The following is a 9,883-nucleotide window of genomic DNA, read 5'->3' on the forward strand; positions in this document are numbered from 1 at the left end:
TAGGTATATTTCCTGAAGAGTAGAGCCCAATCGGTGCAGTGGTTACTGAGATCTTAAGCTTCAGACAGACAGACGGACGGACGGACAGACAAAAATCGTTCTACTTTTTATAATAGATTAAAATTAGGCAAAATTATAGAGATGCTTCGCTTATAATATAACACCCTAAACATTATTTTAAAACTCATAAATTGAATCATAAAAAATGTTATAAAAAAATTCTAACATGTTCTAACAATAATGAATGAACGGACCGATCCTAATTATAGATAAGCTTCGCTTTAAAAAAATCCTAAAAACAAATTTAATGGAAACACTTTCTAATACTTAAAGTACAATAAAACCACAACGAACATAAGGACGAGGAAAAATATTAACAGAAAAAAAATCAAAAAAAAAGGTCAAAAGAAATGTTTTTTTTTCTATTATGGCTTCGAAACCGATGAGTATCCGCTGGATTAGAACCGGTACTGATAGATACAAAAAATTATGTAAAGTATCATTTTCCCCGAATAATAAAATATAAATAATTACGAACAAAACTGGTTATAATCTTATAATTTTTCTTTTTAATATCCACGGAAAGCTGTCTATAAACAATGTGATAAATAACTATTCAAGCGTGGCTTCGAAACTGATTAATATCCGCTGGATTAGAACCGATACTGATCAATATAAATCATCATGTTTTGTATTATTTTCCACGAATAATGAAATAAAAATCATTTAATTAATACAAGTTTTGTTTTCCCGGGCCTGCAGCCTTTTGGGGCTAACGAAACTAGATGTAATCTTAAAATTTTCACTATAATATCTGCGGAAAGCTGTCTTTAAAACTGCGATAAAAATGCGATAAATAACTTTTCCAGTATGGCTTTGAAACCGATAAATAGACGCTGGATTAAAACCGGTACTTAAGAATGCAAATAAATCATGTATCGTAGCATATTACAGACAGCTCTCCGGGCATATTAAAATAGAAAATTACCATATAACTGGATTTTTACGTTATAATCTTATTTCACTAAATTAATTGAGAACTCGACTTTAGGGAATGTGAATTGGCCGGCTCATTTGGCTATTTTTTAAATCTCCCTCCAACAAAAAAAGACCTCAAATCTTGTTTTATCCTTATAGTAACAGGATATGTATCTGTCTATCCAGAAGGATCTTGCTAACCGTACTAAACTGATATGATTTTCCTATACTAGTTTAGCTTCTCATAGTTCCTTGGAAGGGTTATAGCTATTTTAGTGGAGAATACCACAACCCTCCCAAGAGAAATAGCCCCAAGAGAAAAATAATCCTTATATTTTTTCCTAAAATTTTAAATGAGTGGAGGTCAATCCCCCTCCCCCATTTCTCTCCTACTAATGCCCCTAGAGGTGTTAAGTTTTATTCTTAAGTGAGTTTTCGATTCTCAATATTTTTCAATAACCTTAGTTTTTATGATTAATATTCCTTTTCCCCCTATAGGGTGAACCAAATTTGGATGACACATACTTAGTAGGCCGAGTATGTACATAAGTTTTAAAAGTACAAGTACAAATAACCGCTAAAACAAAGCTTTTAAAAATGTATTTATTATTTTATTTTAGGATACCATTTATATAAAAAAAACATTTATGAAACTCGATAAAAAAAATACACGTGTACAAAATATGTAGTGTACACTCGCCGAATGCTGATTGTCCGTCATCCTTATTTGAGGTTGGTATATTTCTAGTGGGGGGGAGGGAATGATTACGTGATGATGAAAATTTCCAGGACTGAACCCTTCCTCCCCTTTCTCCCCCTCCGTCCGTGATTCGTATCGCCTCATGTTCAACAGCACAGCTATAATATAATGCTATATTATCCTATTCATCTGATTTTTTTTATTAAATACTGATTCATAGGGCAATAAAGCACAATTTTTATAAGCGTAGCTTCTCATTAATCAAGTCCTAGAAATGTAAGTATGTCCTTCAACAATATCCTGTATTAAAACAGATTTGCAAAAAAAAAATACTTACATTATTTTGTTTGAACTTTCTACATTTACATTCTGTTTATTCAGTTCTGACACTCTACTATTGTTAATATTCGTTTATCCTACCATTTTAAAGCTTCGCTTTTATGGATGTTGTCTTCCTTGTTCTGTTAAATTTTACAGCCCACACTTGGCGTATAATTATGTAAGATAAGACAAGTAAAAGGGTAGAAATACAAAATTTATTATCCGGAAAAATCAATCGAATCATATCAAAATTGATCAACAAGAAAAAAGTATCCATAGATTGTAGGTATTAGGATATATAAGTTGGAAGGAATTTTAATGTTAGAGGGAGATTTGAAATCTGCATCAAATTTTAAGGATTTTTTTTATAAATTTTTTTTTTATAATTCTTTATCTAAAAGCGGAACTACAATTTACCTAATTTTGACATCTGTGATTGGTGGATTGAAATCTATCTGCGCTCTGATTGGAGAAGCTTAAGTGTCTTACATCATTCAACCAATTAGAGCGAAGGTAGTTTTCAATCCACCTATCAGGGATGTCAAAATTAATTAACTTAAATTGTATTTCCGCTTTTAGTTAAAGAATCATACAAAAAACGAATTTATAAAAAATCCTTAAAATTTTATGCAGATTTCAAATCTCCCTCTAACATTAAAATTCTTTCCAACTTATATATCTTAATAGATAGCGTGATTTTATGTTTCTCAATTTTGACTTCAACACTTTCATGATGTCAGCGGTGTTCAGAAGGGGGATGTACACACCCCCCTGACAAAATCAACGGGGTAGGATACATCCCTCTACACCCCATTTACAAGGGTCTACTACAGTCTACACCCCTTGATAGACTTTTTTAATTTTTAAAAGCGAAGCTTTTCTATAATAAGGGACGGTCCGTCCGTCCGTATGTCCGTCACAAACGGATAGCTTTTTCCCGTTAATTTAGGCATGTAAGAATTGTCCTTTCGATTTCAAACTTTGCATGGTGATTCCTTTAGTAGTTATGTACGATTTAGGAAGCGTAGCAACTCTATAATCATTACAAGAATGTCCGACGTCCATTTTAAACATGTTGATTTTTTTTACTTTTTTTAACAACAAGTTTTTATGTGATCTAATCATCCGATTGATCTGATTTTTGGTATGTTGATTCCTGGGACAACAAAGTACAATATCATAAGCGACGCAACTCTATAATCAAGTCCTAAAAATGTAAGTATGTCCATATACATTATCTTGTATTAAGCAATTTTTTAACAAATTCACTTACAATTTTGCATCGACTCTTATTCATTTATATTCTAATAATTCAGTTCTGACACTATATAAGTGTTAATGTCCGTTTGTCCTACCGTTTCAGAGCTTCGCTTTTATGGATGTTGTCATCCTTTTTATGATGCAAGATAAGTTGATCAAGCCTCTAGGGGCTTGGCTAGGAGCGAATTGTTCCTGATTGGCCATCTGTTGGGTAATAAGTTTATAATTCAAAATTCTTGGATTTTTCATATATACACCAAATATACTATTTTATTGGCTGCTATTTAAGATAAATGACTAAAATTTTGTGAGAATATCCCCTAACCAAAGAGCTTCCAGTATACAATTTTAACGTTAGTCTGTCGGTCGTGCTCTGAAACACATTAAAATATTAAAGGAGAAATTTGATTACTCGGTTGCTATAAGAGACATACGTCAGAATATATAATTAAATAATTAATTGACCAATGACAATTATATTTCACAGCTGGTGTTACAGATACAGGGCTAAATTTTACTGTAAACTTTATACTGACCAATAAAAACCTACTCAACAACTCACGATGTCCGTCTGTCTGTCAATTAAGTTGTGTAAATTGTATATAAATATGTTGCTACATTGCTTAAATACAGGATAATGTTTAATAACATACCTACATTTCAGGATTTTATTAGACAGTTGGTTTGAGTTTGGAAAATATTGTACCTTGTAGTCCTATAAATCATTATTACAAAAAATAGATGAACTGCATAAATATACGGAAAAAAAGTCAGCATGATTTAGACAGACGTATGGACTCTTTGGTAACGAGTATAGAGTTGCTACGCTTTCTAAACTCGTACTTAGCAATTATAGAAATCATCATGCAAAGTTTAAAATGATTGGACAATTTTACTATGCATAAATAAGAGTTAATCGCTACGTATGGATTAATTAGAAAATCCTCATTTTTCTTTTTTGTTGGTGTTTGGTTGTATCCTATTACATAAAGCAGTAAGCGTTTTTTGTCTGTCCCGAAGGATCTCGCTAACCGCTTAACCGATATTGTTCTCCTTTACAGTGAAGCTTCTTATAGGTTCTGGGAAGGTTTTAAACTATCTTTGGGGAGGTAATCTTCACCCCCGTCCCCCCCTAGGCCTCTAGGGGCGTAGCCGCTAGTGTTTAATAAGATCATATAAATTGCGACTGTAGCATGCAATCGTCGGGGGGGGGGGGGGGGATGAGTTCGAATCTCGACTAAAACTGCGTCATAACTAAAGACATTAAAAGTTATACCTATTGCTGCTATGTCAGATTCTCGACACTGTTAGTAAGAGTAGAAGAAATGTCTTGGACCAAACCATGCACAGTTAGGACTTAAAGACAAAGGTTTGTTTGTTTGACATTGATTATGGACGTGTTTAGGCTATTTTGCATCCCTCTTCCTACCTCTTTTAACCCTTTACAGTCGGGCCCCTTGCCGCACCTAAATCAGTCGGGGGGGGGGGGGGCGTTCAACGCCCCCCCTTATTATCTCAGTTCTTATTAGAGCTAGAGGGCTAAATTTTTTTGTGCAAGTCCCCTGTTTGATAATGAATTTCCGACCTTTTATAAGTCTAAGTCAATTTTCGCTTCCTTCACCCTTTTATTTAACAACCTTTGTTTTTAGGTCCTTTTTTACTTAAAAATTTCAAACGGCTGTAATTTTTTCATTTTTAAAGCTAGAAGAAATTTTTTTTGCAGAAAATGTTTATTTTTGTGTAAATTTTACATTAAAAATATCATAATATAAATTTCAGCGGCCGCAGCTGTACTTGGCAGCTGCCAGCCGCCGCAGTCGGCGGATCTTCATGAAATTTTAATACGTTATGTAGACATGTAAGAAAAGCTTAAGTTTAAAATTTGAAGTCTCTAAGTCAAAAATTGCGGCCACAGGAGCCTTTTAAAGATTTCTGGAGACCTGGAGGATCAGGACCTGCAGGATCATACCTGGAACCTGAAAGTTACTTGAACACCTGTATTTCATATAAGGATGTACTACTAGAGGATTTTTAAGTATTTTGGTATGATAAAATGCTTTGCTTTAGTCAAAAAAATATTTTTGCTCTTTACCTGGATGACCCTGCCAGGTTTGCTGGCATCTTGTGCCCGCCAGGATGGAGATATTCAAAAAATTCTAACTCTCAGTTATGTGTCATACCCATACTTAAAAAGTCAAGCAGTTTGGGCTCTTTATCTTTCACACACAGAAAATGAGATAGAAAAAACCGGAAGGGGGGGCGTTCAACGCCCCCCCCCCCCCCCGACCGTTAAGGGTTAAGAGTGGCAAGGCTTTAAAAAGGTCCTTTTCAAAATTAAATTGGAAGCAAACCCTTAAAACGTGAGTTTTTACATTACATTGTAAAAAAAATCTAGGCAATTTTAAATCCACGTTTTCCAAGAATATACGTCAATCAACAATTTGGCTTCTGTGTGTTGTAAAACGTGAATATATTCCACGTGAATCGGTTAGAAGAAAATGGTTTTAATTCAAAAGCCAAAATTTTCTATATTTAGGGTATGCTCGGTTGTGCGGAAAGGATAGCGATTTAGGCATGTTAAAATTATCCTATCTATTTTAAACTTGGCATGATGATTCCTGTAACAGTTAGGTACGACTTAGAAACTATGAAATCCTTACCAGGAATTTAAACATGATGAACTTATTCCTAGGATAACAATGTACAATGAAACATCTCTATAATTAAGTCTTAAAAATGTAAGTATGTCCTTTAACATTATCCTGTTACTTTATTTAATCAATTTTGCAACAAATTTACATGCAATTTTGTTTAGACTTTTAAGTTTTGACACCCTACAAATGTTAATGTCTGTTTGTTCTACTGTCTGACTTTAAAGCTTTATTCATGGATTTTGTCATCTTTGTTTTTAAATGCATATCTATACGTACTTTAATATAGTGTGAAACGGGTTAGAATCTAAGATTTTTTGTGATTTTAAATGGTTAACTTAACTTAAACAAAAAATATAATTATTTATCGTATCGTATTATAGACATCTTTCCACGGATTTTAATATCAAAATTTTAAGATTAAAACAAGTTTTGGTTTCAGGCAATTTTATTTTCTAAATTTAGTTTTGGGATGGTTTTAGGCTATTAAGTGTCCTTTAAAAAAGTAGTTCCTTGATGCTTGGGGCGCTTTATTTCTTTTCAGGGATGCTTTATAGATGTCTGTTTGGTGTATTTAGGTTATTTTCCAGACGTCCTTTGTGTGCCAGTCTTTAATGCAAAATAGTAAGACTGTTTGAATGCCGATATCTTGCTAACCACTGGACCAATTTGATTATATATTTCAGTAAAGCTTCCCTTAGTGTCTTGAGTTGGTTTTAGGCTATTTTGTTTTAATTTCTAAAATTTGTATTGCTTAAAAAATGGAATTTAAAACTTTGTTACTATTTTTTCTCAAACAATCAAAAATAAATGTTATTTGTGAGGTTTAGTGATTTTAATGTTAATAACTAGGTTTGGTGATAAACAAGTATGCTTTTGAAGGTTATTTTTGTCTGAAGCTGAAGATATAAATATCTACTTATCCAATTGAGTTCTAAATTTTAGGGAAGCTTCATATAGGCCATTACATAAAAGAAACATGGTATCTGTCTCAAGGGCGTCAAAGCTTTTTTATTAGGGGGGGGGGGTAAATATTTTTCTCGTATTCATTCGAATACGGTGGATAGGAACCGGTTCTCATCCATACGAAAAAACTATGTCTAGCATCGTATCATATCCAGCTTTCTACGAATACAGAAATGTACAATCATAAGATTAAAACTAGTTTTTCTAGCCGGTGACTTCGTCACCTCGGGGCTAAAGAAACTAGTTTTAATCTCATAATTGTACATTCTATATCCGCGGAAAGCCGTTTATAATACGATGCGAGAAATAACTATTATAACTCTTCAAGGTGAAATCGCTTATTGAAAATTTAAAGTCATGTATAGCATCGTATTACAGACAATTTTCAACGAATATTAAAATAAAAAAATCATGAAATTAAAACCAGTATTGTTAGACCGAGCCTTCATCCCCTCGGAGCTAATAAATTGGTTAAAATCTTATAATTATTTATTTTAATATCCGCGAAAAGGTGTCTATATTACGATGCGATAAATAACTATTCTCAGTATATGACTAAAAAGGCAGAAACTATCAATCCACCGGTTGAGAGATCTTAAAGAACGGATTGTTAGACATAAAATATTTTAGGGATCCAGACAATGGATGATTAATTGAAGTAACTCCCCAATGATAATACACCAAATTATCCTTATTAATTGAAGTAACTCCCCAATGATAATACACCAAATTATCCCTTTTATAGATTTCAATTAGTGATTGCAATGTTTGGACACTGAACTTAATGCACCAACCTATAAAAATCAAATAGAAGTCCCAAAAGTTGGTTAAGCCAGCAAATGAAAAAAGTTAATTATAAAACTTTGGGGACCAGTGTAATAAATAGCCTATTGTCCCCTCTCTCTCTCTCTCTGCAAATGTTGCTCGCTGATATTAATGTTTATTTTTTATATTTCAGTCCAGCAGTACGTAGAAGTGGAAGCTGGGGTTCATATCTTGGTAAGTATATTAATATCCGCAGAAAGCTGCCCATAAAAAGATGCGACAACTGACTATTTACAGTATGGCTTCCAAACCGAAGAATATCCGCTGGATTAGAGTCGGGTCTCATCCATTCTGAAAAATCATGTTTTGTTAGCCAGGACCTTCGGTCCACGGGGCTAATAAAACTGGATTTCATATTATATTTCTCATTTTAATATCCTCGGAAAGCTGTCTACAATAAAATGCGATAAATAACTATTAAAGCATCGCAACTCTACAATCCAAAGTTTAAAGTAACAGGATGGTTGTCTATGTTTGTACCGTAGGATCTTGCAAACCTCTGAACCGTTATGCTTCTCCTTTTCAGCGTAGCTTCTCATAGGTTCTGGGCAGGTTTACGATCATTGTGGAGAGGCTACCACCACCCTCCCAGGATAAATCGCCCCTTATAAAAAATATACCTCCCCCCCCCAAAAAATAATATTTTTTCCTTCTCCTTTCCCGATTGTTTGTATACCTTCCTTTATTGATTGATTAATTTTGAGCAAACATAATATATACGTTCAAGCGTTTGGCCGCTAGTAGCCTTTAAAGTAGGGTTAGGCCGGATATCCGGTTATCCGGCCAAATATTCGGTAATTTGCTAGATATCTGGCGTTGGCCAGATATCAGGCAGGGTACCGGATAGCAGGCAGGATACCGAATATCCGGCATTATAAATCAGCGGGATATCCGGTATCTGGCCAAAAAAGTATTTGGCCCAACCCTACTTTAAAGTTCGTAGATTTTTGGAGATAATCGATACCAGGAACATTTTACCGTAAACTGCAATGGATCCTTTTTTTCAGAGGAACGAAATCTCGCAAGAAAGAATAAACAAAAATAACGAAAAATTGTAAAATCCAAGAAGACGACATTAGAAAATTTGAATTAGAAATATTGAACAGAAAAAATAGGAAGACAGATATTACAAGATTATACAGCACACTTCAATTAAAAATAGGGTTGGGCCGGATATCCGGCCATTTTCATTAGCCGGCAGGGTATTGGCCATTTTCAATATCCGGCCGGATGCTGGATATTGAAATTATCCGGATACCGGATATTCGGCTGATTTATAATGTCGAATATCCGGTTATCCGGCGTTGGCCAGATATCCGGCCCAACCCTAATTAATAATTAATTAATATTTTGGAGTTTTTAATAGCAAAGTTGCTCTATAAACGTACGTGTCTGTCTGTACTAATAGGCTGTCACAATTTCTATTATAAGGATTACTAAAGTATTATAAATAAAAGTGTTTATGCCTTTTTGAAAGAAAAAGACACCTAGTTTTCATTTCTTCCGTCAATTTAAAATTAATTTTGTCTGAACTTTCCGGGTGGCCCTATTCCTATCTAACCTAGCTTTACCCTATTTGCAATTTCTTAAATGTAAGATAAGTTGAGAGTGGGGGGGGGGGTTCTTTGCTCTACTAGGCCCTTTGGGGGAGACCCCTATTTTTTTGATAATTAAACTATTGTGATTATTTATCATATCATTGTGGAAATAACCAAAATTCAATCATATTTTTGTAAAATAATTTTACCAGAAATTAAATTGTATCTTTTTGCTCACAAAATTGAGCTTATTTCTTTCCTTACATATCAAAAGAAAAAAAAAATAGGATTGTTATACAAGTTATACAGAAAAAAATAACCAATCTTAAAAAACTTAATGAATGACCTAACCTGTTAAACCCATGAAATAATTTTATTTATAACTACTAATGTTTTAAACATTTATTATATATTAATAATTTTAACAAGTGAATTTGATTTACATAATGAATACTTATCATAAACTAACGGGATGTTTGTTTATCTGTCTGTTTGTACCGAAGGATCTCGCTGCTAACCGCTGTTTTTCTTTACAGGGTAGCTTCTCAAAGGTCCTTGGAAAGTTTGTAACTATTTTGGGGGAGGGTACCAGCACCCTCCCCAGATAAATTACCAATAGAAAAAATACCCTTCCCCAAAAAATA

At 33.7% G+C, this 9,883-nt stretch overlaps 1 protein-coding gene across 3 annotated transcripts in view; it reads left to right on the forward strand.

Moving 5' to 3' along the window:
- The window catches only part of LOC145332324 (uncharacterized protein CG43867-like), a 283,573-nt gene extending 274,820 nt beyond the window's left edge, over positions 1-8,753 (forward strand). For all 3 annotated transcript variants that reach the window (XM_080177312.1, XM_080177313.1, XM_080177314.1), the window contains 2 exons: positions 7,835-7,875; positions 8,709-8,753. In XM_080177312.1, the coding sequence (XP_080033438.1) occupies positions 7,835-7,875; positions 8,709-8,746 (79 nt within the window). In that variant the 3' untranslated portion in view covers positions 8,747-8,753. The remainder of the gene's footprint in view (positions 1-7,834; positions 7,876-8,708) is intronic.
- Positions 8,754-9,883: the final 1,130 nt, after the last annotated feature.

This window comes from Acartia tonsa, chromosome 11, assembly GCF_053477335.1.
Source record: "Acartia tonsa isolate MP-2025a chromosome 11, ASM5347733v1, whole genome shotgun sequence".
Lineage (NCBI taxonomy): Eukaryota > Metazoa > Arthropoda > Copepoda > Calanoida > Acartiidae > Acartia > Acartia tonsa.